The following is a 25424-nucleotide window of genomic DNA, read 5'->3' on the forward strand; positions in this document are numbered from 1 at the left end:
CGGTCTGTGAAACCCCCACCACCTTCTCAAGTCTTGCTCTGCTTCAGTAGTATAGGGAGGATGGGGCAGTGCCCAGGTGTCTCACTGTGCTAGAGGGTCCCCTTCACCCTGACCTTTTTGACTCCCATCCACTCCTAACTTGCAAGGGAAACCCAGCCAAGGGAGAACCTCAAGCATCCCACTGTCTTCTGGGATGCAAGGTGGCCCCCAACCTGTCTGGAGAGCCTCAGGAACTGGGTCTGCCACCCTCACCACTTCCAGGGCAGGTCTTTCCTGCAGGTCCTGGGACACAAGAGTAAGAACAGATTTCATCCAGGACCCACAGCTGGCACATCCATTCCCTACCCCCTCCAGGAGACAGTCTGGTTGTGACCTGATTTGGAACAAACAGCTCTCTGGACAGTGCCTGGGCTACTTTTCACACCCATGGGATGCAGGTACCCAGGCAAGTCATGGCTCCTTACTTGCCTGGGGAATTCCCACCTGCTGCTTGCCCACCCTGAGGGACCAGGGTACAGCTTTCTGCTGCAGTCGCTCTGCCAGACAGGAGGGAACCCAGCCTTTGGGCTGCCCTGGGGAGTAGATGGACAGGAGCTGCTTTTGACTTTGCATTCTTGCCCTGGCTGCACTGGTTAAGGGCAGAGTGCTCAGTTCCCAGAACCACCACCCAACCTGCCAGGGGTAAGGACATGCACACTTAATCTCCCAGTGTTTCCATGTTATCCCTCCCCTGGGGACTAAAACAGAATGAGAATGGGCCAGTGGGGTATGGCCACCTAGGAAGGTCTCCACCTGTCCCAGGGTTACTCAAAGCCTAGGGCCCTGCTGAGGACTAGGTCTTCTCAAGGCAAGACCAGCCCCCAGACCACCTCCAACATCAGACCTGACCACACCTGCCTCCTCCATGGGCAAGCTAGACAGAACACACCTTCCAGAGCCAGGCTATCATTTCCAACCTGGCTCCCTTAAAACCCCACCTGGAATGGGCAGGCAGGCCTTGAGGACAGCCTGTCCCCCAGGGCCTCACCGTGCTCCCTGCCTGGGCTGGGGAGGGTCCCCAGCCTGTGGTGGCTTCTCTATAGCCAGGCAGGCCCAGCTGCCCCGTGCCCCTTAGCAGAAGCCTCTGGATGCCTGTGATTTTCCAGACAGAAGAGTTTGTCTTACAGAAAACAGCATATGAGGGAAACAAAAGGCAAAGCAAACCCAACCCCGGCCCCAGGCACAGGAGCTCGTGGTGGGGAGCGAGCTCCTTCAGCACCCGCAGAAGGGCCACCCAAGGCAGGGCTCAGACGTGCCTACGTGATGTCCCTCTGCCGTGGTGGCCGGTGGACGTTCCGCACGACGCACTTCACCATCCACTCGATGCCCTCGCGTACTCCTTTGCTGCAGAGACAGTGGTGTGAGGCAGCAGCCAGCCTTGGTGCCCAGGCCCCCACTGGGAAGGCCCACTCACCCCGTAAGGGCAGAGCAGGCCTGGGTCAGGCAGTCACGCCTGCCAATCTTGCAAGTACAGTCGCTGAACGCAGTCTTGATGTCAGGGATGGAGAGGCAGGTCTAGGGGAAAGGAGGCCCTGAGGGGCGGCCGCCACGCCTGCCCCACCCAGGCAGTACCACAGGAACCACCCCGACCCTGACGGCAGTCCCTACAGCAGCCACCATGAGAACACGAGCTCCAAGGTGGGGAGCTGACACAAAGCCAGGCAGCAGGGCAGAGGGTCTCAGTGACCCTGTTGGGTGGGGTGAGGGAGAAGCAGCAGTGTCAGCCGTGGGCCGGCTTCTCTGCTCACCCTTCCCTGAAGAAAGACCCCAGCCCCATAACAGACAACTCTCTCATTAGTGGTTTCTGGACTCAGGAGCAGGGCTGGTGGGGCAGGTCTGCAGGGAAGCAAGGGAGACAAGCAGGGAAAGGGGCACAGAGTCACCTCAGGAGAGTGATGCTTTCCCAGACCACGGGTAGCCACTGTGGTCTGCAGCCACTCCTATGCAGAGCCCCTCCACAGCATCCCTTCCAAGGGGTCCCCAAGGTTTGGTACAGACACTGGCCCCAAGGGTGGCAGGGACAGGATGGGGTCGGAGCTCTCGCCCAAGGGTCCCTCACGTGTGAGCTCACGGCTTTCGCCTGGGTCTCCCCAGTCTCACTCCAGGCAGAGCACAATCAGCCTCCAGTGGGAAAAAGTGCCCGCACAGCAGAAGAGGCCTCTGGGGTGCGCCCCCTCACATGTGGACACCCCAGCGCTCCCCTGGGGAGGAGGGTTGTCCTGCACTCAAGGTGAGAGCCTCCAGCGAGGACGGGTCTGCCCTAGTGATGAGAACTCCAGGTGACACTCAGAGAAGAGCTGGACTCCAGGAGCTGAAGGTCCTGAGTGCGTGGGACAGAGCGGGCTCGAGGGCTCTGCACCCAGCAGACATGGTGCTCTTGGCGTGAGGGAACATGTATACCACTCTCCTTGCAGTTGGGGCACGGGCTCCGGAGAAGCTGTGTGGGGCTCACCTCCACATCCTGCTTGTTGGCCAGCACCAGGATGGGGACACCGTCTAGTGCCTCACTTGCCACCACCTTCTCTGGAGAGGGTAGGACAGGCAGCGCCTTGCACCCTGCATCCTGACTGCAGGCAGTGCCCGGGGCCCACAGGCACAGACAGCCACCGACTCTCTCCCTCCACCCTCCCCTCACATGCCAGGCAGCCAGGCAATGGGTTGGGGCCCTTGGTAAGGGCAAGGGTACTTCCAACAGGCATTGGTCCAGCCTCAAGGCCAGTGCCAGACTCATGGACCAGACTGGACCATATCCAGACTGGCCTGACCTCCTCTTGCGTCTCCTGACATAACCCCTGGGCATGGATTCTTGTCTCTGCTCCATCTGGAAGGAGATGGGTCACACTCACCAAATGCCTGTTTGGACTCGGACAGCCTCTCCTCATCGGTGGAGTCGATGACATAGATGACACCATGGCACTCTGCATAGTACTAGGAAGAGGGTGGAAGACGGCTGGAGCCCCCACCCTACCAAGGGTGGACTTGGCCAGGTTCCCTGGCATGGACGCCAGGAGGGGTCCACGACAGGAAGATTTCTACCCCAGTGGCCACAGTCAGGTAACAGGCACAGCCCCAAGGGGAAGATCTGCTGGGGTGGTTTCTGGGATGGGGGAAACTCAGTAGTGGAGACACATCCAGGCCCTTCTGGGAAGGGCTTGTTGACCTGGTGATGCGGTCAGCTTTCCCCTGCCCAGGTGCTGTCCTGAGAACCCACCTGCATCCCTTGGTGTTAAAGAGTCAGGGCTGGGGAGAAGTCCAGATCTCAGTCTGGTCTTCATGAGGCGTGCGCCTGGGGGCTTGTGCAGCATCTGGCATGAGGGGGAGTGGGAGGGGGAGCACGGCGATGGGGACACAGGAGACACAGACACCCTGCTGCTGAGCCAGAGGCACCTGCAAGGCTGCCCTGCCCCTGCCAGGACAGTCAGCCCTACTGAGTTCAGACCTCTACAGGCTGGACATAGCCAGTCCTGAGTTCACCAACAGGGTAACCAGTGGGCAGCACTGCTGGGGCAAGACAGATGGGCACAGCAGGCACTGGAGGTGCAGGTCTACAAGGCAACAACCAAGGATTCAAGCCAAGGATTTAGCAGATGCATTTTTCCCCGAAGCAGAAAAGAACGGGAGACTGCCCTGTCCTTATGGCACAGACAGCATGCTTGCCAGCTCACCCCAGGGCTGTACCAACTCTCCTGTCCCGCCACAACAGTAATCAACATTGACGAGACCAGGATGTGCTCCTGAAGGGCAGGACAAGCCAGGGGTCACAGGCACCCCTCAGGTGGGCAACAACTGGGGAAGGAGCAGCCTGCTAGCTCTGCAAGAGCCTTAGAGCCTCTGGTTCAGGAACAGATAAGCTACTGCACCTGAAAAGCAGGAGGCTGAGTACCAGATGTCCTCCTGGGTTCTACAGCGAGACCCACACAAGGAAGCTGCTCTGGCCTGGAGCTGGGCCTGACACACAGACTGCCAGCTCCATGAGGGCTGGGCGATGGGCTAGCCTTTTGCCACAGACCCAAGAGCTGGCAGGTCCTACCAGAGGGTCTGTACTAGCCCAGTGAGTCCCAGTGGCACCTGCGGTACTTGAGCAAGGCAGGGTCAGGATGACTGGTGGCAGACCTTGGAACTCAGGACAACCCCAAACACCTATCAGGCACAAAGTGAATGGCACAGAGGCGGCCAGTGAGACGGGAGTGGCATGTCAACTCTCCAACAGATGTGACACACTTCTGGCCATGTAGGGAATGGGCCAGAAAGGGAAACAGCCAAGCATGGGTCAGCCAGACACATAAGGACAGACCAGAGCTGAATAGCAGCTGCCTGCCTGTGTGAGAAGTTGTGACCTGAGATGATGTGTGTCCACCTGTGGACAGCATGGACACAGGGCCTGGAGCAGAAGCAAGCAGCGAAGAAGCAGGAAATAGAGGCCTTGATGCCTATGTAAGGTCCACCAGAGCAGCTGCTGGGAACAAAGTGACTTGGCTACCCACTGTAGTGATGCAGTGCTGGACGAGGGAGAAGCAGTGACCACGGTGGCAGAGCACAGGCCTAATGGGATAGGCTCCACTCACCAAGGTTGATGGAGCCACCACCACAGGCCCAGCATGACAGTGACAGCAGGGCTGAGCCCAATGGGGGGTTGCCCTCAAGGAAATCAGAGGGACCCCGAGTGAGATGCCAACCATGATCCAACATCATGTCACATAATCCCCAGAGGCTCCTATAAGCCTGTCATGGCACAGACCCCATACCTGGACAATCTCATGCAGGGCTGGGCCGGCCACAGTATCCACATGGAGGAGCACTGCAGGGGGCCAGGCCTCAGGATAAGAACAGTGCTCCCAACTGAAGACCTTTCTGAAGCACTGGGCTCCAACAAGAAGGACACAGCATTCAGGGACAACAGTGGAATACAGGCCCCTTCCTGTTCCTCCCTATAACCCCTGGGGGATTCTGCTGCCTGTCCCCAGACGTGAGGGCTCTGTAGGGTTGGAGGTCTGCTCACCAAAGCAGCAAGTGCTCCACAGAGCCACTGAGTCACAAACCATAGCTGCCTAGGAGACCTCACCTTGGCAAGGTAACTGCTACCAGTTGCCAGGAGCAGGGCAACCCAGCAAACCACATGGACAAAAGCTCAGACCACCAAGATGAGGTCACACCCCAGCAAAAGAGGTGGCAACAAAGATGAATGCAGCCCAGGGCCAGCTGCCAAGACTGCAGGCCAGGCCACGTTCTCCTGGGCCAGCCTACTCTTGGGAAGAGCCATTCCCCAGAGCTATCCAGTGGCAGGCACTTTGGCTATTGAAGGACCCACTTTGGCTGCTAAGAGTCACATCTGTCCACACTGGTGACCCACCAGGAGGCAGGAGGAGTCCCAGTCACCTCTGTCCAACATGATAGAGCTGTGACCAGCAACTCCCCTCCTGCACTCCCAGCTGGCCAAGGCCCTACTGATCCTATCACCCAAGGTGACCTTTCCCCCTGCTCTGTCCTGTATGCTCCTTGCTGTCTTCCCAGCACAGATCCCCAAGATGCATGCTTGCCCAACCATCTTTGCCTCCATTCCTGAGACCCTGGCTCCCCAGGAGTATCTGCATTTTGATGAGAACACCCTGACTTGGCTTATCCTCTGTCCAACTTAGGGGACCAGAGGGGACATGTCAGAGATCTTCTGGCCACAGGATCAATATCATCCACCTGTCTGGAAGTCACGGCAGGAGGGAACACTTTGGTGGTACCCAAGAGAGGAGACCAAGGTCAGGATCAGGTACTGGGCCTGAGTTTTATCTGTTTTCTTTTTCTTTTCTTTTATGCAGTCTGGGGACAGAACCCAGGGACACTCTTCCACTGAGGTACATCTCCAACTCTCTTATTTTTTTTTTGAAACAGGGTCTTGCTACATTGCTGAGGCTGGCCTTGAACTTGGAATCCTCTATCTCAGCCTCCCAAGTCACTGGGGTTACAGACATGTACTACCATGCCTGGCTGGATCCTGTGTATGAGGGTGGCTGAGGCATCTGCAGTGTACCACTGGGCTCCCCTAAACCCACACTGCCAACCTGGGGGAAGGGCCAGGTCTGTCCTGCCCGGTTCTGGACACAGCACCTGGCTGAGCTGGACCCATGCTCTAGGCTGTGTATGGAGAAGGGTATCACACTGGGGTCTCAGAAATACCCTAAACCTGTATCAAAAGAGGAAGCAGTTTCTGTCTGCCTGAGGACACTCTCCCTGGGATGGGGAAGAGACTACCAGGTAGAAATGTATAATAAGCTAGAATTGAGGCAGATAGACCCATCTGCAGATGCAGGCTTTGTGCCCACCCCTCTTCTGATCTTTGCCATTTTTGCCCACATCCCGTGACAATCAGCAACAAAATCTCCAGGCAGAAAGGAAGCAAGTGTGTCCTCACTTGGTGGGGGATGGTGGTGGTGAAGAGACCTCCTGCTTCTCCTACTTTTTCTCTTATGCTGACAGAGAAACAGATGCCTCCATGGCTCTGTGACCTGGCCAGCTGTCTGATTTTCTCTGCAAGCTACAGCCCTAACTGGAGCCTTGAACATTCCCTGGTCTTGATAAGTGTTAGCTTATCCCAAAGTTATTCCAAGTCTGACTGTGCCCCAAAATGCTCAAAAAGAACTGACCCAGCCCTGAGCCAGACTCCTTCAAATGCCCAGGTAAACCCCACTCCTGGCCTCTGGGTTGAGAGCATCCCTTTCCTTCACTAACTGCCAAAAGGCAGGTTGCAGCCCTCTGTGCTCAGGAAGTGCTCTGTGCTGATCACTGAGGGCACCCCCTGTTGCCCCTACAGTGGTGACTCTAACAGCATGTTTGGCTGGGATAAAACAGGGATTGACTAGGGAACGTGGGACAGAACCAGAGATAAACCTCAGGAAAAAAGTGGGTAATGGACTCTCATGGAGGAGACCAAGAGTTATCTGCAAAGAAATGCAATGGGGGCAGACTGGTGTGTCTCACCTTGTCCCACAAGGACTGCAGCTCTTCCTGTCCCCCTAAGTCCCAGAACATGAGGCGAGCCTTTCCCACGTCTACAGTGCCAACTGGGGAGAAGAGAGAATGGGCAAGCTCATGACATTAGTCCTTGACACGCCAAGACCCAGCTCTCCCGGGGAAGGGACAAACCACTCTGGTGCCACCTGCAGGGGTCTGGGCAGCAGCCTGACAGACAAGGCTCTGGCCACTGGTGAGCTGAGCTGTGGACATAACAGCATCCTTAGGGGTACCCCTAAATCCATAGCCCTAAAATGCATCTTACTGTTTAGACCCACGGTGGTAGTGATTTTAGATAGACTCATGCCCTTGTACTGCTTGTTAAACCGGGTTTTCGACTGCTCCAGGAAGGTCTGAGGAGAGAGGGAAAGGGAAATGGCAGCTAGAGCAGTTATCCAGGTGTGTTTCCCAAATACCCCTTCCTGGGCCTAATCTTATTTATTTTTTATTTTTTGTACTGGAGAGTTAACCCAGAGACGCTTTATCACTGAGCTACATCCCCAGCGCCCCACCCCCCTCTTTATTCTGAGTCAGGGTCTCAGTAAGTTGCCTAGGGTCTCGCTAAATTGCTGAGGCTGATTTTGAACTTGCGATCTTCCTGCCTCAGCTTCCCGAGTAGCTGGGATTAGGGGTCTAATCTTTAAAAAACAAAAGGAGAAACCCAACAGCAATGTGTTCCTTTTCTAGAACCTGGCGATGACCAACACCTCGTGGTATAGGCAGTAAACTTGCAGCTGCGGGTATAAAACCAAAAGCAGATCCCAGGCAGGGGAGGGGCCGGGCACGGGGGCAGGCACTTACCGTCTTCCCGGCGTTGTCCAGGCCCAGGATCAGGATGCAGTACTCATCCTTCTGGAACATGTACTTGTAGAGCCCGGACAGCAGTGTGTACATCCTGCCCTGGGTACCCCGAGAGACGTCATGTGCGGGCCGCCCGCGCCCGCGCCCGCGTCCCCGCGCGGGTCCGTCCGTCCCGCGGGCTGCTCAAACCTGGGGCCTGCTCGCTCCCGACTCCTCCCGCGCTCCGTAGGACCCCTGACCCTGCCTCTACGATTGGCCACCGGCTCTTCCGGGACCACTCCCACCGCAGGTCATTCCGCGGGTGGCAATGGCCGCCCTTCGGAATCCAGGCCTTTCCTGTCCCTTCACTGCTCCCGCCCCCAGGCTTCTCTCCCCGGACCCCTCCCTTGGAACACGCCTGCAACTTCCAGCCGCGGCCTAGGGCCGGCCACTTCCCGAAAAGCCCATCGGGCGGGGGCGGCACGGGAGGCCGGCCCACCTGCGGCCGCCGGGACCTCGGAGCCTCCGTCGCCGGGCTCCTGACCCCGCCAACCCCGCGCTGACCCCGCGAGGCGCCTGACGGGAGGCGGGCTGGCAGGGGACGAAATCGCGTCCCGGCGGCCCCCGCGCGCGGGCACTTCCGGCGGTGGCGGCGCTCGGGCGGAAGTGCCGGCGGCGGGGTGGGGGGGAAGGCGGGCGCAGCCGCTCTGGCGTCCCGGCCGGCGGGGCCTTGACGGCGGCGGGGCGGCCGCCGCGCGCCTGAGCGAGCTCGCCGTTACGGGCGAGCGGCCGAGCCGGCGCCCCTGCCCGCGCCCGGGACCCGCGCGGCCGTCGGGATGGACGAGGAGAGCCTGGAGGCGGCCCTGCAGACCTACCGCGCCCAGCTGCGGCAGGTGGAGCTGGCGCTGGGGGCCGGCCTGGAGGCGGCCGAGCAGGCCGACCTGCGCCAGCTGCAGGCCGACCTGCGCGAGCTGATCGGGCTCACCGAGGCCAGCCTGGCGTCGGTCCGCAAGAGCAAGCTGCTGGCCGCGCTGGACGCCGAGGCCGCGGGGGCGCCCGCCGGCCCGGAGACGGCCCCGGAGGCAGTGGCGGGGCCGGGCCCCGCGCAGCCCGGGCGCGCCGCGGCGGACCCGGGGGAGCTGAGCGGCGCCAAGGTGAACGCCCCCTACCACAGCGCGTGGGGCACGCTGGAGTACCACAACGCCATGGTGGTGGGCACCGAGGAGGCGGAGGGCGGCCCGGCCCGCGTGCGCGTGCTCTACCTCTACCCCACGCACAAGTCCCTGAAGCCCTGCCCGTTCTTCCTGGAGGGCAAGTGCCGCTTCAAGGACAGCTGCAGGTGAGGCGGGCGTGGGTGGAGGTGGACCCGTCCCCGTCTTTACTTCCTCGTTTTTACGCGGGGCTGAGGTTCGAACCCAGTGCCCACGCATGCCAGGCAAGCGCTCTCTACCTCGGAGCCGCAACTCCAGCACCATGTTTGCTCGCATTTTTTTGGCGAAATCTGTAAGTGGGTTTATGTTGAAAAGAACAATACCCGCCCACAGTTTTATTCCCTAGAGTGATGCTTTTTGGGGGGCGGGGGCGGTGCCGGGGATTAAACAGGGCAAGCGCTCTGCCACTGAGCTGCACCTCAAACCCCGGGGATTACATACAGTTTTCACACATGCACAAGATTAGAGCAGTATGACAACTGCCAGCTTCATCATTTGTCATATCTTCTGATCTTCCATCTGTTGTCCCTTGCCCTACCTTCCTCCCCTGGCCCTGGACCATTTTAAAGCAAACTCCAGAAGTTCCTTTTTTTTTTTTTTTTTTCCTGCCCATAAGTGCTTCAGGGTGCACCTGTAATCTACTTGATGAGGCTATTGAGTAAATAAGCTCCGTGTCTTTATACTTCACAGATGGGAGCACCGCCTCCTCAAATGCAAATGTCCGCAGGTACTGCCATGGTGTCTTTTTTTCCTTAACGAACTTTTATTTTTACTTCATCTTTAGGAGAAATATTCACTAAAACTTCTCATGTGTTATTTGGTTTGTAAGCCAGTAGTCCAGGGTGACTATTGGACTTTTTTTTTTTTTTTTTTTTTTTTTTTTGCAGTGTGGGATTGAACCCCAGCTGACTCTAACCCTGAATTATATCCTCAGCCCTTTTGATTTTTTATTTTGACATATGGCCTTGTTAAATTGCCCAGATGAGCCTCCAATTTGCCATCCTTCTGTCTCAGCTTCCTGAGTGACTGGGTCTATACGCTTGTGCCACTGCACCCAGCTAGACGTTCTATTTCTTAGTAGACTCTTGTCACATTTCTTCCTCTCTCTCTCCCCACTCTACCCTCCTCCTCCACCCCTGCAAAAAGGTGTCTGTCATCAGTGATAGGTTTTTACCAAGCGGTCATATCTGTGTAACCAGCAGGTAGATCATCTTGTCAGGGAGGTTACCACGATTCTGCATTGCATCCCATGTGGTGAGAGATCTAATTTGCTACTGGCCTGTTTCCTTTGGCCCAGGTGCTGTTCCAGTAGATCTGCACATGCTCACTAACTGTGCAGCCACACTGAGGCAGCCCCTGCAGTCACTCCATTTTACACTAAGTTGCCCAGGGTCACCTGCCCCAGCTCTTCTCATCAGCACTGCTTCCCCTGTCAGCTTTAGGTCAATCTGAAGACTTTGAAGCATCTCACAAACACCTGCCTCAGCACCACCCCAGTCTAAGATATTTTCTTGGACTTGCTTTGGATATGATGCCAATGCCGACCATGATGAGGGTGATTTGAAGTACTGGGATTGAGCCCTGGGGTGCTTCACTGTTGGGCTACTTCTCCAGCCTTACTGATTGATTGATACTGGGGATCGTACTACTGAGCTACAGCCCCAGTCCTTTTGATTTTTATGTCAAGACAGGGTCTTGCTGTGTTGCCATTGCTGGCCTCAAACATTCATCCTCCTGCTTCAGTCTTCTGAGTAGCTGGCTTCCAGGCACGTGCCACTGCACCCAGCTTGGGATTCTTAAAGTAAAAGAAATAAGATGGGTTCCACCTTCACTCCTGTTCCACTCTCCTCCTGAGAGAATGCAGTCACCAGACTTGGTGCATACCCTTCTAGTACGTGGTGATCCTCTACAGACGTGTGTCTGTCAGTGGTATATGTACTGTGCTCTATTTTTTAAATGTTTAAATAAATGGTGATATACAGTGTGATTTATTAACAAATTGCTTTTTTCTCTTTTTTTTTTTTTTTTTTCATTTTTGTTTTGTACTGGGGATTATATCCAGGAGCACTTAACCACTGAACTGTGTCCCCAGCCCTTTTTGGGGGGTAGGAGGTGGGTACCAAGGATTGAATTCAGGGGCATTTGACCACCGAGCCATATCCCCAGCCCTTTTTTGTATTTTATTTAGAGACAAGGTCTCACTGAGTTGCTTAGTGCCTTGCTGTTGCTGAGGCTGGCTTTGAACTTGTGATCCTCCTGCCTCAGCCTCCCAACCTGCTGTGATTACAGATGTGTGTGACTGCTCCTGGCCCTAGTCCTTTGTTATATTTTATTTAGAGACAGAATCTTGCTGAGTTGTTCAGGGCCTTGCTAAGTTGCTGAAGCTGGCTTTTAATTTGCAATCCTCCTGCCTCAGCCTCTGGAGCAGCTGAGATTACAGGCTTGGGGCACTGTGCCCAGCTGTAGTATGTTTTTGAAAGACATTCAAGTTCATGTTTATAAAACTTACATTCAGGGCTGGGGTTGTGGCAGTGGCAGAGCACTTGCCTTCCATGTGTGAGGCACTGGGTTCAATTCTCAGCACCACATAAAAATAAATAAATAAATAATAAAACTTCTGTTCCTGTACTGTTACTTTTCCTCATATGAGCATGCGGCATTTTATTTATTCTGTTCTCTGCTGATGGTGTACAGCTTTCATTTATTGCAAACAACAAGCAGTGACTCTTCCTAGCACATGCTTGTTTGCACCCAGGGACCATTTTCCCAGCCTGTAAGTAGTGTGGAAATGCCATGCATGCCTGTGTCAGTGCAGAGAGCATGCTGCCTGGTGCCTAGTGCTCTTCTTGCTGCCCACAGTAATACTGTCTGACCTTCAGATCTGTGCCTGTTGAAAACTGGGACAATGGCATCTGGATAGAATTGGTATTTTTCTGATTGCTAATGAGGTGAGCATCCATTCACATACTTGTTATAGCTTAATCTCTCTCCTCTCCTTCGAAAAACAAAGATAAATATCCCTCTAGTTACTGTGAGGATAGAACGAATCCATGTATAGAACAAGGAACAAGCACAAGTGACCTTCTTTATCTCTAAAGCAAGTTCAGATACTGGAAGGAAACAGAGAATACAGGGAATGTTTCAAACTGGTGTCACCATCCAGATCCAAACTACCAGTTGTCAATAACCCCAGAAGCCCCTCTCTACACCTCATCCCTAAACAGCCTTCTCCCTCCAAAACCATGACTTTTATGAGAAATAGCTCTCTCTCTTTTTTTTGGGGGGGTGCTGGGGATTGAACCCAGGACCTTGTGCTTGCGAGGCAGGCACTCTACCAACTGAGCTATGCCCCCAGCCCCAAGAAATACCTCTTGTATTTATGTGGCTTATCGGTTGGGTGTGACTGTGGTGTAGCTGCCTTAGTCCGGTCTTGCCCATTTTCTAACCCTGATTGTAGCTGCATCTGCCGTCTGCAGTCTTCTCTCAGCTCCAGCCCCTGTCGATGTTAACTCTTTTTTATCACAAAGGTCATTTGCTAGCCAAAATGAATAGAAGGGGTGCATTCCCCCAGTGCCACTTGACCACCCAGTATAGAGAACAAATAAATGCGTGATGTTTGTCTTGTTTACTTAGTTTTGAAAAAAAGCTGATTCTTTTTCATCCTGAGGTGATGAATTAGCTTTTTAAAAAATTTAATATTTTTATGAACTGATGAAGTTAAATGACAGATTTTAATCTGCTACAGTTCTGATCCTTTTTGACCTGCAAATTGGCCTTCCTTTGTCCAGCAGAAGCCTCTTCAAGTTGACTTCTGCATCCTTCTGATTGGCCCTGTTATGCTGGTGGCCACCTTGCTGTCTGGGTCAGGATACTCACACCTACCATGGCACTTCCTGACCCAGAACCAGCATTGCCAAGTCTCCAGGAAGGATGGTTTTCCTTCATGGGAGGCGGTGTATCTGGACCCTCAGCGTGGACAGCAGACTGCTGATGGTTATAGGCTGGTCATCGTTTTTACGTGTTTTAGGTAGCAGAGCTGGGAAACAGGAAACAGTGGATGTGTACGTATACATGGATGCACAAGATCATATACCTGTTCAGTTTTGGGTTGGTTGGTTTGTTTTTTGTTTTGGGTACTAGAGGTTGAACCCAGAGAAACTTTACCACTGAACTTCATTCCCAATCCTTTTTATTTTATTTTGTGACAGTGTCTTGCTCAGTTCCTGAGGCTGGCCTCAAACTTTTGATTCTCTTGTCTCAGTCTCCCAAGTTACTGGGGATCACAGGCACGCAGTACTGCACCCAGCTATCCACCTGTATTTTTAGGATAAAATACCTTGTGAGTGCATGGAGATATTAACAACTATAGTGTTTTCACTCAGTCTCTCTTGGATCACATCTGTGTATGTGTCCTTCTCTACCCCACCCAAGGGTTCTGATTCTCAAGGGCATAGGGGATCATAGACTCCAAATTTCCTTTCACTGCTTTGTTTTAATTTTATTTATTTTTCATTTTTTACTTTTAGTTGTTGAGGGACCTTTCTTTTACTTATTTATTTATATGTGGTGCTGAGAATCGAACCCAGTGCCTCACACATGCTAGGCGAGCGTTCACCACTGAGCCCCAGCCCCTGCCCCACTGCTTTTGTCTAATCCTGTTGTACATACACAGCACTCAGAGCAGCAGCACTCAGACTAACACCACAGGTGGGATCACTGACGTGGGCAGTGTTCCTGTCGAGCCCCTGGGGTCTCGTGGTGCTTCACGATGGCACTGGGTCTCCATTACGGAGTGTGTAGTCATCGTAGACCATCATCTCCACTCCACAGGGTCTGTGCTGTGTGCACCACCGGCCCATGCTGGGTAGTGGGTTGCTTGATTGTCTGAGGCCCATCTATCTCAGGTGAGTGGTGGGCTCCTAGAGTAGTACTTCTGGAGAGCTGCTTGTTGAGAAGTTGTGTTTGTGTCCTTTGTATTCAAAGGCTGATTTTATTGGGATAAATCTTGGCTCACACTTGAAGTTTACTAGTTTTACCATGACGCATCTCACTGTGAATCACTGAAGGCGATGCTGTCAGCATGGGACACCCTTTATGCATAAGTAGTTCCAAATGCTTTCATTTCAGGAAAGTTTTTTAAAAATACTTTTTATTCACTTGTTCTCAGTATTTTTTAATACCTTTATATTAGTTTATTCACTTTTATGTGGTGCTGAGGCTCAAACTCAGTGCGCCACATGCACTAGGCAAGCACTCTACCACTGAGCCACAGCCCGGGCCCACCAGGAAAGTTCTCTTGAATCACAGTTCATATTATGTTTAGTTGTCCATATCAATTCTTCATCTATCTTTAATATTCGTTGCTTTCTCTCTGAATCTTATCTTGTTCTTTATTTCTGTATTTTGGTCTTTTCTTCACTAAAAAAAAAAATCATATTGAGAGACTGCGGATGGCAGCCGGTGGTAGAGCAGTGCCTGCCGTGTGGGGCCTGGGCTCCGTCCCCAGCACACGGGAAAGAATTCTGATGAGATTTGATTCACATGTGCCTGACGCGTGAGGCCTGGGCTCCATCCCCAGCACACGGGAAAAAAAAATTCTGATGAGATTTAATTCACATGCTGTGCAGTTCAGTGGTTCTTCATATTGCATTATTTTACATGTCATGGAAACACAGGTATGACAAGGTATCCTGTGTTAGCCATTTTTAAGCACACAGTTGAGTCCTATTAATTAATGTTCACCATGTATAATAATCACTACCAGGACTGGGGGTGTAGCCCAGTGGCAGAGCATTGCCTAGCGTAAACAGGCCCCACTACGGATACAGCCCCCAAAACGTCATTACCACCAACGTGTGTATGATCATGTTATCTCTGAATAGAGATCTTAGTTGGTTCTCACTTGTATGGCTTTGATTTTTTTTCTTGCTTAATTGCCCTGACTGGAACTTGGTACCTCATATAATAAAGGTGGTAAGAGTGTGAAGAGTGTGTGTGTCTGTGATTTATATAATAAAGGTGGTAAGAGTGTGAAGAGTGTGTGTGTCTGTGATTTCCCCCCTCACTTCTTTCCTGGTCTTGGGGAAAAACTTTTGAGCTTTTACTGTTGAGTATGATATTAGTTGTGGGTCTTTCATGGATGCTCTTTATCAAATTGAGGATATTCCCTGATTTCCAAATGCTTTTGTGTATGAATAGAGATGATTATGGCTTTTTACCTCCTTCATTTGCTAATGTGGTATGTTATACTGAATGGTCTTCATGTGTTGAGCCCCCCCCTTGTATTCCTGGGATGAATCACACTTGGTCATTATGTATATTGACTGAATTAGGTTTGCTACTGTGTTGTTGAGGGTGTTTGCATCTGTATCCATAAGGGATATTGGTCTTCAATTTTTGTACTTAAGTGTATATATGTTGCAGTACTGGGAATTGAATTCAGGGTACTCTACCTCTGAGCTACATCCCCATCCCTTTTTATTTATTATTTTGAGACAGGGTCTTGCTAAATTTCACGGCTGGCCTCAGACTTGTGATTCTCCATTAGCCTCCTGCTGAGATTACAGGGGTAGGCCACTGCACCCTGCTGCATGATGTCTTTTGTTACATTCTTTTAATATCTACTTTTTAAGTAGGGCTTCTGCTGTTTCACCATTGTTTTCTCTATGTCTTAGATCTTTTGTATTTTTCATTCTCCATTGCTGCCTTTAAAAAAGAACATTTTGGTGCTAGGAATTGAACCCAGGGGCACTGTATCTCTGAACTGCATCCCCACCCTTTTTATTTTGAGATAGGGTCTTGCAGAGTTGCCCGGTCTATCCTTGAATTTGTGATCCTCTTGCCTCAGCCTCTGGAGTAGCTGGGATTACGGGCATGTGCCACCATGCCCAGCCTAAATTGGGATTTCAACTGACACAGAAAGACATAAAATTGTACCTATTGATCGAGTGCCATGTGGTATTTCACTACATTGTATATGTTATATAGTGTTTAAATCAGGTTATTGTATCTATCTCCTGCAACATTTGTCATTTATTTATGGAAAACAAACAAAAATTTATAATCCTTTCTTCTAGTTTTTTGAATATGGGCATGTCTTCATTTCTCCATCATTTTAGAAGGATAGTTTTGCCAGATACGGAATTCTTGATCCATGTTTTTGTTTTTTGTTTTTTTTTCAGTACTTTAAATAATATTCCACTACCTTCTGGCCTCAACAGTTTTCTGATGAGACTGTTAATCTTCTGGAGTATCCTTTGTACATGCTGAGTCACTCCTCTCTTGCACCTTTCAGGATTCTCTGTCTTTGGATTTCAGCAGTTTGATTGTAGTATATCTCATTTTGGACCTCTTTGACTCTGAAGACTTGGAGTTTGTTGAACTTATTGGATATGTGGATGCAGATCTTTTATCTCATGTGAAATGTTTCAGTCATTATTTTCACGTCTTCAGGAGTACTCTTTCTGCTCCCCTCTTTCCTCCCGGAAGCTCTCCACCTTGCATGTCAGCCGTTGGTGTGTGGGCCCAGTGGTGTGCTTCAGATTCCTGGAGCTCTGCTCATTCCCTCGAATTCTCCTTTTTCTCATTCAGTAGACCTGTCTCCAGGTTTAATGTTCTTTTCTTCTGCCAGCTCAACTCCTCTGGCTATTCTACTGTTTAGCTTCAGAATTTCTATTTGGTTCCTTTGTATATTTTCTTTTATGAATATACTCTTTATCTGATTACTTTTGAAACAATATACATTCTTCTTCCATTCCTCTGTATAGAATATTATCTTTCTCTCTGTTTCTCTCTCTCTCTCTCTCTCTCTCTCTCGCTCTCTCTCTCTCTCTCTCTACTAGGGATTGAAACCAGGAGCGCTTAACCACTAGCCACATCCCCAGCCCTGTTTTTAAAAAAAAAAAATTTAATTGCTGATGGACCTTTATTTATTTATATGCAGTGCTAAGAATTGAACCCAGTGCCTCACACGTGCTAGGCGAGTGCTCTACCACTGAACCACAACCCGAGCCCTTTTTATATTATATTTAGAGACAGGGTCTTACTGAGTTGCTTAGGGCCTTGTTAAGTTGCTGAGACTGGCTCTGAACTCGTGATCCTCCTGCCAGAAAATCTGCCTTCCTTGTAATGTGCAGCCTCTGCTCCATGGTCACCAGTGATTTAGTCAGAAGTGGTGCTCAAATACCTCAACCCCAAGGGCTCCTTGGCCTTTTGGCCCCATGGGTTGGAGAACACCTTCCAAGGTCAGCCAGCCCCTTCTCTCTTCCATTTTCTCCTGTCTTCTCTTGGAGCTCCTAACATGCATCATCCCCCCCCACTCCCCACCCCCGGAGGTGGGGATCTCCCTGATAAACACCTAGCTGGTGCTTACTGCAGCGGGGTGATCCGAGCTGTTTCCCCAAGTGCTTTTTGTAGCTGCTAGGGCCTGGGTTTTGCCCCTGCCCCATCTGCCCTGCTACTTTTGTTTTTTCCAAGCTGGAAGAACTATCACAGGTTGTCTGAACCCAGAGCAACCCAAGTGTAGCAGCTGTCTCCTCCCACCCTTCTCCCCAGAGCTGAGCAGGTTGTCACTAGAAATCTCTTTAAAGTGTTCTGTGTGCTCTCATCAATTTCCAGAACTCTGAGTCAGTGAGTTTTGACAATTTTGTCCAGTTTTAGGCTTGTTTTTCTGTGGGAAGGGTTCAGTGATACCCCTACTAGGCCCTAGCTAGGCTCAGCTCTTTATAGTTCCAAATGCTGTTTCTCAGGTTTAAGTCTTTACTTCATCTAGAATGGGTTTCTGTGGACGTTGGGAAGTTGGTCATCAACTTGCGGGTTTTATATATGAAAACCCAAGGTTTGAATGCAGAGTTCATCCTTCCCTATCATGTTTGTGATACTCCTCAGTTGTCACATTTCCTATGTGCATGGGGCTCTTGCTGCTCTCCTTTGTTCCATACATCAATTTGTCCATCTCTTATTTTAAATTTGCCTCATGGATATGCCATTAACTATTCCCCATGTTTCAAAATTTTAGGTTATTTCCAAGTTTTTCATATTCTTTAAAATTCTTTCATAAAAGCACTTACTAGGTGAGAGTATGTGGGTTGAGCATCCCTGATTCAAAAATTCAAAATCCAAAGTGTTCCAAAAGCCAAAACGTTTTGAGTGTGAACATGACTCCCCAAGTAGAGAATTCCACTCCTGACCTCATGTGACAGGTAGCAGTTCAAAATCAGCCACACTGAAAATATTGTATAGGATTACTTTAATCTTGAAGTGTATATAAGGTTTATATGAAACAAATGAATTTCTTGTTTAGACTTGATTCCACCCCCAAGATATCTCATTATGTTTTTGTAAATGTTCCAAAATTAAAACAAAACAAATCTAAATCTAAAACCCTTCTGGTTCCAAGCGTTTTGGATAAGGAACATTCAATTTGTGTCAGATGTTAAGGCCTCTCGTAGCACTGAAGGATCGATCCTCCAGAAGGGTTTGACTGATGCTGTGTACATTGGGAATATGTTGTCAAACTCCTGGTGGGGAGCCCCTGTGAGTGCATCCCTTTGGTCCTTGGTTGAGTGGAACTTTTCTGCCACTCTCCACTTTGGTGCTTTTGCAGCTGTGTCTCAGCTGCTGGTACTGCTTTCTCAATGGCAGTGCTCTGTTTGCCAGGACAGCCAGGGATGAGAAGGAACAACCCAGACCTTGGGGAGCTTATTGAAATTACCTAACTCTTTCCTTCCCACCTGCAGACTCCTGCCTAAGAAGGCAGCCCTGACTCTGTTTTGAAGTAAATGCCAGCCCTCAGCTGCTCTTGTGGGGTTGAGAGTTTCCTGTCTGAAATGATGGCATGCAGTAGTGGTTGGTGGTTCACTTTTTCCATGTCTTTATTTGGCGGAGTTCAAGGTTGCAGTCCTGTGTCTGTCCCCACATTTCCTCTTCATTCTCTTTCTCTAACGTGGTTTTGGTTTTAGTTTTAATTTTACTGGTGCACTGATAGCTAAAAGTTGCAGCACTGCTGAATGTGGTGGAATAGGTCTGTAATCCCAGCAAGTTGGGATGCTGAGGCAGGATTGCAAGCTGAAGACCAGCCTGGGCAACTTAATGAGACCCTGTCTCAAAATAAAAAAATAATAAAAAGGGCTGGGGATATAGCTCTGTCTGTGGTAAAGCAATCATAGGTTCAGTCCCCAGTACCAAAAGTAAATAAGTCTCAGCACTACTATGACTGGGCTCTCCTAGTGGGCTTGGATTCAGGTCATGCATGTACACCGTTCACCCTATACCACATTTGGCTTGAGTACTCGTTGTGTCTGGGACTTCACACCTGGAGATGATGGTGAGCCAAAGTCACAAGACCCTCTGCCACACTGTCACCCTAGCCTAGCAAGCTGGCAGCAACACCAGGAATCTGCTCCTCAGAGTAGCCAAGTGCATCCTGAGAGATTTCAAATGTGCACTTGTGTGTGTACATGCATGTGTATAATATGTGTGTATGCATGGATATTTGTGTGCACCTATATGTGTATATGTAGGTATGTCTTTGAGTGTGAGTTTATGTGTGTATGCATAAGTGAAAGTGTATGTGTGAAAGTTCATATGTATAGGCACATGCAAAAGTATATAAGAGGGACTGGGGCTGTGGCTCAGTGACAGAGTGCTCACCTAGCACATGTGAGGCGCTGGGTTCCATCCTTAGCATAAAAAAATAAAAACAAAATAAAGGATGCTGTCCATCTTCAACTACAAAAAAAAGAAAGAGACATGTATGTGTGAGAGAGAGAATAAACAAAACAAAACAAAAAAAAAGTGTTTTTTGGGGGTGTTTATGTCCTTGTGTTGCTCCCTTCTGGGCACCAGGCAGGTGACCTTGATGTTCCTGGACTTGCTTGCCTCATAGGCCAGGCCTGAGCCCTGCCTCTGTGGCCCTCTCTGCAGGTTCTCTCATGGGCAGGTGGTCTCTGTGGATGAGCTGCGCCCCTTCCAGGACCCAGACCTGAGCTTGCTGCAGGCTGGCTCTGCGTGTCTGGCCAAGCACCAGGATGGCCTCTGGCACCCAGCACGGATCCTTGGTGAGGCTGATGTGGGGACTTCCTGGTGGAGCTCTACTGAATAAGGCCCTTTCTGGAAAGCCCTTTCTCTGCTTCCTGTGGCCACTTCCCATCCCCGCTGGACCTGGAGACCCCATCTGGGCCCAAGAGGAGCAAGTCTGACCTGGCCTCTCAGCTCTGCCCCACTTTCCCCTTCCTGTTGCTCCTTACCGTGGCCTGCTCATCACAGCTGCTGACCTGTGGCCTGTGTCTGTCTCCTCAGATGTGGACAGTGGCTACTACACAGTCAAGTTTGACTCACTGTTGCTGAAGGAGGCCGTGGTGGAGGGAGATAGCATTCTGCCCCCACTGCGCACAGAGGCTGCAGAGTCGTCAGACTCAGACAGTGGTGATGTGGTTGACTCGAGCTATGCCAGAGGTACAGTGGCAGCTTGGTACCCACACCTGGGATGGTGGGGGCCTGGAGCAGGGTTGGCACCCTTCTCCCTGAGAAGCACCCTGCTAAAGGGGGCAGCTGTAGAGTGATTTAAGTGAGGTCAGCTCAGCCCAGGGGACCACAGCAGAAAGCCTGGGGTAGGGTCAGAGACCTGGCCTTTGACTTCGAGAAGCATGCACCAGTCATAAGCTCTCAGATGCAAAGTTGTGGCCTTGTTGTGGGAGGGGAAGGACTGTTGGAGCTGGAGCTGCTAAGGAGACAACAGGGAGTGACTGATGGTTAGACGTGAAGGACAGGAAAGTGTGGCTCTTTCAAATGCCTTTCTTGACTGAGGGCCTGTTGCCTGGTGAGTGGGGGTAGAAGGGAAGGGATCCTGGCAGATGAAAGGTTTGTGTACAGACAACTGGGGTGAAGATTTCAGGTAGGGGAACTGATGGGCAACATTCAGTCCTCCTGAGGGGTTGGTTGGAGAGCTCCCTGGGAACCTGTTATGTGAATTGGTGGTTTCTGAACCCATGTCCTCAGCAACCAGGGGTAAGCTGCAATACAATCAGCTTACCATCTTGAGATGTCACAAGTACCCACAACAGGCCTGGGAGGCTTGGCAGGGGATTGGTGTCCTGCCTGGGAGCTGAGCTCTTAGGTAACACTGGCCAGAGCACAGGGCACACCACTCACTGTCCTCTGGCCTAGCTGAGCCATGCCCTCTCTCCTGCAGTGGTAGAATCAGGTGCTGCAGACCCTGGGACCTGCAGCTCTGCCTTTGCCGGCTGGGAAGTACACACACGTGGCATTGGCTCCAGACTCCTCGCCAAGATGGGCTATGAGTTTGGCAAGGGTGAGTGTGCGCTACCTGGGGGGAAGGGTGCTTCAGAGCAGCCTGAAGGTCAATAGCCACAGCACCAGCCCTGCTTCTTCCCAGGCCTCGGCAGACATGCTGAAGGCCGGGTGGAGCCCATCCACGCTGTGGTGTTACCTCGAGGGAAGTCATTGGACCAGTGTGCAGAGATCCTGCAAAAGAGGACCAAGCGGGGCCAGGCTGGTGCCAACAGGCCCCCAAGGTGCCAGGGGAGTGGGGGTGGGCCTGGGGGCCGCCAACCCCCTCGGAACGTGTTTGACTTCCTGAATGAAAAGCTGCAGAGCCAGGCTCCTGGGGCCCTGGAGGCTGGGGCGGGCCCCCCAGGAAAGAGGAGCCAGGACATGTACCATGCCAGCAAGAGCGCCAAGCAGGCCCTCAGCCTACGACTATTCCAGACTGAGGAGAAGATTGTGCGTACCCAGCGGGACATCCGGGGCATCCAGGAGGCTCTCACCCGAAATGCTGGCCGGTATGTGTGGGGCCCTGGGTGCTGGGTGACCATGCCTAGAGAACATGAGGGAGGTCACTGGACCTGAGGGTGCCTGCTGAGGAGATCTAGATATAAGAGGTTGGGCATTGGCCACAACAGCAGTGGTCTTGGTGTCAATGGGCCAGGAAGCCATACTGACGGGCAGGCCCTCCCTAGGCACAGTGTGGCAGCAGCCCAGCTGGAGGAGAAGCTGGCAGGAGCCCAGCGGCAGCTGGGGCAGCTCCGAGCTCAGGAGGCAGGCCTGCAGCGGGAACAGCGGAAGGCAGACACCCACAGGAAGATGACAGAGTTCTAGAGGTCTTGCATGCACTGTGGATGGGTCCTGGGACCCCAGCTCCCAGCTGCCTTGGCCGGAAGACCAGCTGTCACCCTGACACTTAGGACACCTCTCAAGAGGAGCCAGCCCACTTCTAGGCTGTCCACTGTTTCACCTCACCAGCCTGGAGTGTTTGGACACTGCCAAGTGGAGATGGCCTACTGGAGGGTCACTTCTGGACACTTATTTGCCCACCGAGCCCACCTGCCAGTATCTTGGGGCGTATCCTTAGCAAGGACATTAAAGTGATTTCATCACAGTATCACTCAGTGGAGACTCAGCTGGCTACGGGGTCTCTGGGGAGAGAGGGATCTGCACAGGTTCATGGTAACTCACAGGCTGGGCTTCAGGGGTCCTGAATGAGGCCACAGCCCATGCCAGGGTCAGCAAACCCAGGAGAGTGGCCTTCTCCCTTACTTCCCTTCTCTGATTGAGATGGGTAAGAACCCGAGTGTCCTCTGGTGCCCTGTGCTTCCTGCACTGGGTGGAGCTGGGCCCTCAGGAGCACTGTTAGTGAGACAGGTAGTCCTGGTCAAGTGGGTTTGGGGCTCAATACAAGTTTGGTGCCCACCTCTTGTTGGCGAGTGTTCACTTTAGTGGGTGTGGTGGGGTCCTGAGCTTGGCTCAGAACAGTGCCAGCGGTGGCACGCTCTGAGTCATGAGTAGACTAAGGGTGGGGCCCCAGCAGGTGGATGATGCCTGGGGCCGCAGCAGCTGCAACCCAGGGTTGAGGGCTGCCGGAGGTGCGCTGAGGCAGGGGCAGGAAGTGAGGTGGGAGTTCACCCAGGCCCACAAAGACCTTCCTGGCTGCCCCAGACAGGGCCAAGGAGGAGCCGCGTGGTGGCTTTGGTAAGTGCCTGCTCTGCCCTCTGGCATGGGCAGTTCCCTGAAACCCTCAGGGGCCCTCCTGGGGTTTGGGAGGGCTTAAGAGTTGCCTGGTAAAGGCACTGGGAACTGGCTGTGGCCTAGTCAGTCAGACTGGGCCCTCCCACCCCGTGTGAGAAGCCCACTGCTGAGTCTGAACAGACTGGCCTCTACCTCCAGAGAGCACCCCTTGAGCCCCCTAACTCCTACAGATTGTTGGTGGGCCACCACTCCCAGCAGCTCAGCTGAGAGCAATATAAAGTCCATGGCAGAGACCAGGGTAGAGGAAGGAGAGCCAGGGAGGGATGAGAGGACACTCAGTGGTTGAAGCCGGCCTCTTCTGCCTGCTACTCCAAGGTCCAGTCTCTCTAGTGAGTGGCTTAGGGGTATCACCTAAGACAAGGGGGCCACAGCTGGGCAGGGTGGCTATAGGCGAGGTCTGTGCCCTGTGGCTCATAGGCCCATGGGTGTAGCTGCAGGGACTTCCCCCAGATCTTGGGTTTGGGCTGCAGTGACCCCAGCATGGCCTTGGCCAGGTTATAGCTGCCCTGGCCCTGCTCTGCCATCACCATGACCACTGGCAGTGATGGTGAAAGTACAGAGTACCCCTTTTCACCAGGAGTCCCATGCCAGAGGTGGAAGGTGGGTGCCCCTGTGCAAGGCCTGGGGTTTCCGGTGTGCTGAGTCAGGCCAGGGGGAGGAGTCCACCCACAGAGGGAGGGACACAAATGGGGCTGCCAGATGTGTGCCCCATCCTCAAGCCAGCCCCAGTGCCCCTCTTTTCTGCCCCCAGGCCCCTGCCTCACAGGATGGGGCAACCAGTGCCCTTGGCTCTGTCAACCCTCTGGGTCCTAGGGTGCTTCTCCCTGCTCCTCTGGCTGTGGGTGCTGTGCACAGTCTGCCACAGGTATGTCTGTTGTGCTGGGTTCCTTGTGGGCCCTCATCTTCTCCTCGTCCAGAGACAGGAGTTAGAGGCAGGCCCATGTGTGGTTTTGTAAGAACCTCCACGTGGCCTCCACATGGGGCTTGCATCAGCCACTGACCACCCCTGCACTTACATGTGCCCCTGGCCTGATGATGCTCTCGCCCCCCAGGACGCGGGTGCCGCGGCAGCGGGCCAGGCTGCAGGGCAGCATGATGCCAGTGCAAGTGGTGAGTGCCAGGCTGTTCCTGGGGCCAGGGTGGTGCCGCAGGGTACCTACCAGACTTCCTTTGCCCCCCAGTCAGTGCTAAGACAGACTCACCTCTGCTCCCTCAGCAAGTCCGACACCAGGCTGCATGAGCTGCACCACTCCCCGCGCAGCAGCACAGGTGAGCCTCTGGGAGGGCATGTGGGGTGGGGCAGGCCGTCTCCACACCCCTAAGTGACCTTTACTCTGACCCCCAGCCCCACGACCTGCCAGCATGGATCTCCTGCACCCACACTGGCTGGAAGTGCCCCAGGGCAGTACCAGGCCACAGGCAGCCCCCTCCATCTTCCCACCACAGCAGTTGCCTGGGATCCCTCCTGTCGCCCCTTCACCCTTCATTGGCCCTGAGGCCACCTATTCGAATGTAGGGCTGGCTGCCATTCCCAGGGCCAGCCTGGCTGCCAGCCCTGTGGTGTGGGCAGGGACACAGCTGACCATCGGCTGTGCCAGGCCTGGGCCTGGGGCCAGACCTTTGGTGGCTGAGTATGCCTGCATCCAGAAGCTCAAGGGGACAGGTCAGGGCCTCCAAGAACTGCAGCAGGGGACTGCTGATGGGATCCCAGCTGCTCAGGTAAAGTGGGCCTGGGCTGGGCACAGCAGGTGGGGCTGGCAGATTCTTGGCCAAGGGGCCTGTGCTGACCCCTTCCTGGGTCCCTCCTCTCTCCAGGTGGACATCCTATACTCCAGGGTCTGCAAGTCTAAAAGCAGGGATGCAGGACTCGTCAAAAACCAGCTAGACCTCAAGGGTGGGGGATCGATTCTGGCCCCAAGGAATGACTTGACCTGTGAGACCCTCCCCCTTAGGGGCCTGGGCATGGACAGCAGGCCCCTGGAAAATGTGTATGAGAGCATCCAGGAGATGAGGGCCCCAAGCAGGAGTCACCCCTCTTCTCTGCCTGTTAACACAAGTGGATATATGCAGGGTACCAAGTCCCCCGTTTCTGCCTGCCTCTGGGGGTGGGGGGGTTGGAGACCCCTGAACACTTAGTATTTACTATGTTCCTTTCTCCAGAGTGAGCTCCCTGCCCCTGCAGCCGACAGCACAAATCCCAGATCCCAAGGCTGCTAGCCTGTGAGGTCCTGGCTACTTCCACCGTCCACATGTCCTCTCCCTGCTGCAGAGAAGGCCTGCATCCTAATAAAGTCCCATCAAACAAGGATGGACATGCATGCCTTGCAGCCTGTCCTTCTTGAAAGTGGG

At 52.8% G+C, this 25424-nt stretch overlaps 3 protein-coding genes and 1 long non-coding RNA gene across 11 annotated transcripts; 2 read left to right on the forward strand and 2 right to left on the reverse strand.

Moving 5' to 3' along the window:
* Positions 1–1134: 1134 nt before the first annotated feature.
* Positions 1135–8809, reverse strand: ARFRP1 (ARF related protein 1). 5 transcript variants are annotated; one of them, XM_079127593.1, is made up of 8 exons: positions 8697–8809; positions 7843–7941; positions 7307–7394; positions 7009–7091; positions 2886–2967; positions 2492–2562; positions 1454–1554; positions 1135–1383 (listed from the first exon to the last, which is right to left on the reverse strand). In XM_079127593.1, the coding sequence occupies exons 2-8, from the start codon at positions 7933–7935 to the stop codon at positions 1296–1298; spliced, it is 606 nt and encodes a 201-aa protein (XP_078983719.1). In that variant the 5' UTR covers positions 7936–7941; positions 8697–8809; the 3' UTR covers positions 1135–1295. The 5 variants fall into 5 exon arrangements, with proteins under 5 accessions (XP_078983719.1, XP_078983717.1, XP_078983720.1 ...); XM_079127591.1 differs by lacking the exon at positions 8697–8809 and adding an exon at positions 8321–8452; XM_079127594.1 differs by lacking the exon at positions 8697–8809 and adding an exon at positions 8321–8446 and having other exon boundaries at positions 7843–7936.
* On the reverse strand, positions 3077–7002 carry LOC306654245. Its single transcript, XR_013761916.1, has 3 exons — positions 4605–7002; positions 3251–3344; positions 3077–3121 (listed from the first exon to the last, which is right to left on the reverse strand). It is a non-coding gene; the product is annotated as an uncharacterized lncRNA (long non-coding RNA).
* ZGPAT (zinc finger CCCH-type and G-patch domain containing) lies at positions 8507–22445 on the forward strand. The gene is made up of 6 exons (XM_079127579.1): positions 8507–9160; positions 19956–20089; positions 20331–20486; positions 21223–21342; positions 21427–21832; positions 22010–22445. Exons 1-6 carry the CDS (start codon positions 8658–8660, stop codon positions 22146–22148), a joined length of 1458 nt encoding a protein of 485 aa, XP_078983705.1. The 5' UTR covers positions 8507–8657; the 3' UTR covers positions 22149–22445.
* Positions 22446–22470: 25 nt separating this feature from the next.
* LIME1 (Lck interacting transmembrane adaptor 1) lies at positions 22471–25381 on the forward strand. 4 transcript variants are annotated; one of them, XM_079127590.1, is made up of 7 exons: positions 22471–22608; positions 23827–23940; positions 24128–24185; positions 24257–24344; positions 24421–24794; positions 24891–25146; positions 25236–25381. In XM_079127590.1, exons 2-7 carry the CDS (start codon positions 23843–23845, stop codon positions 25238–25240), a joined length of 879 nt encoding a protein of 292 aa, XP_078983716.1. In that variant the 5' UTR covers positions 22471–22608; positions 23827–23842; the 3' UTR covers positions 25241–25381. The 4 variants fall into 4 exon arrangements, with proteins under 4 accessions (XP_078983716.1, XP_078983713.1, XP_078983714.1 ...); XM_079127587.1 differs by having other exon boundaries at positions 22584–23018; XM_079127589.1 differs by lacking the exon at positions 22471–22608 and adding an exon at positions 22883–23404.
* The last annotated feature ends 43 nt before the right edge of the window (positions 25382–25424 follow it).

Source organism: Sciurus vulgaris, assembly GCF_902686455.1.
Source record: "Sciurus vulgaris genome assembly, chromosome: 2".
In the NCBI taxonomy this organism is placed as follows: Eukaryota; Metazoa; Chordata; class Mammalia; order Rodentia; family Sciuridae; genus Sciurus; species Sciurus vulgaris.

What these genes read in the sequence shown, in the direction of transcription:
- ARFRP1 (XM_079127593.1), bottom strand. Translation starts at nt 7,935, where the DNA reads ATGTACACACTGCTGTCCGGGCTCTACAAGTACATGTTCCAGAAGGAT. An exon ending in TGGACAACGCCGGGAAGACG is followed by an intron (nt 7,395 to 7,842) that starts GTAAGTGCCTGC and finishes CTCTCTCCTCAG; the next exon opens with ACCTTCCTGGAGCAGTCGAA. An exon ending in CGAGTCCAAACAGGCATTTG is followed by an intron (nt 2,563 to 2,885) that starts GTGAGTGTGACC and finishes TACCCTCTCCAG; the next exon opens with AGAAGGTGGTGGCAAGTGAG.
- ZGPAT (XM_079127579.1), top strand. Translation starts at nt 8,658, where the DNA reads ATGGACGAGGAGAGCCTGGAGGCGGCCCTGCAGACCTACCGCGCCCAG. An exon ending in GGGCTATGAGTTTGGCAAGG is followed by an intron (nt 21,343 to 21,426) that starts GTGAGTGTGCGC and finishes GCTTCTTCCCAG; the next exon opens with GCCTCGGCAGACATGCTGAA. An exon ending in CTCACCCGAAATGCTGGCCG is followed by an intron (nt 21,833 to 22,009) that starts GTATGTGTGGGG and finishes GGCCCTCCCTAG; the next exon opens with GCACAGTGTGGCAGCAGCCC.
- LIME1 (XM_079127587.1), top strand. Translation starts at nt 22,828, where the DNA reads ATGAGTAGACTAAGGGTGGGGCCCCAGCAGGTGGATGATGCCTGGGGC. An exon ending in GGAGCCGCGTGGTGGCTTTG is followed by an intron (nt 23,019 to 23,826) that starts GTAAGTGCCTGC and finishes TTCTGCCCCCAG; the next exon opens with GCCCCTGCCTCACAGGATGG. An exon ending in ATGGGATCCCAGCTGCTCAG is followed by an intron (nt 24,795 to 24,890) that starts GTAAAGTGGGCC and finishes TCCTCTCTCCAG; the next exon opens with GTGGACATCCTATACTCCAG.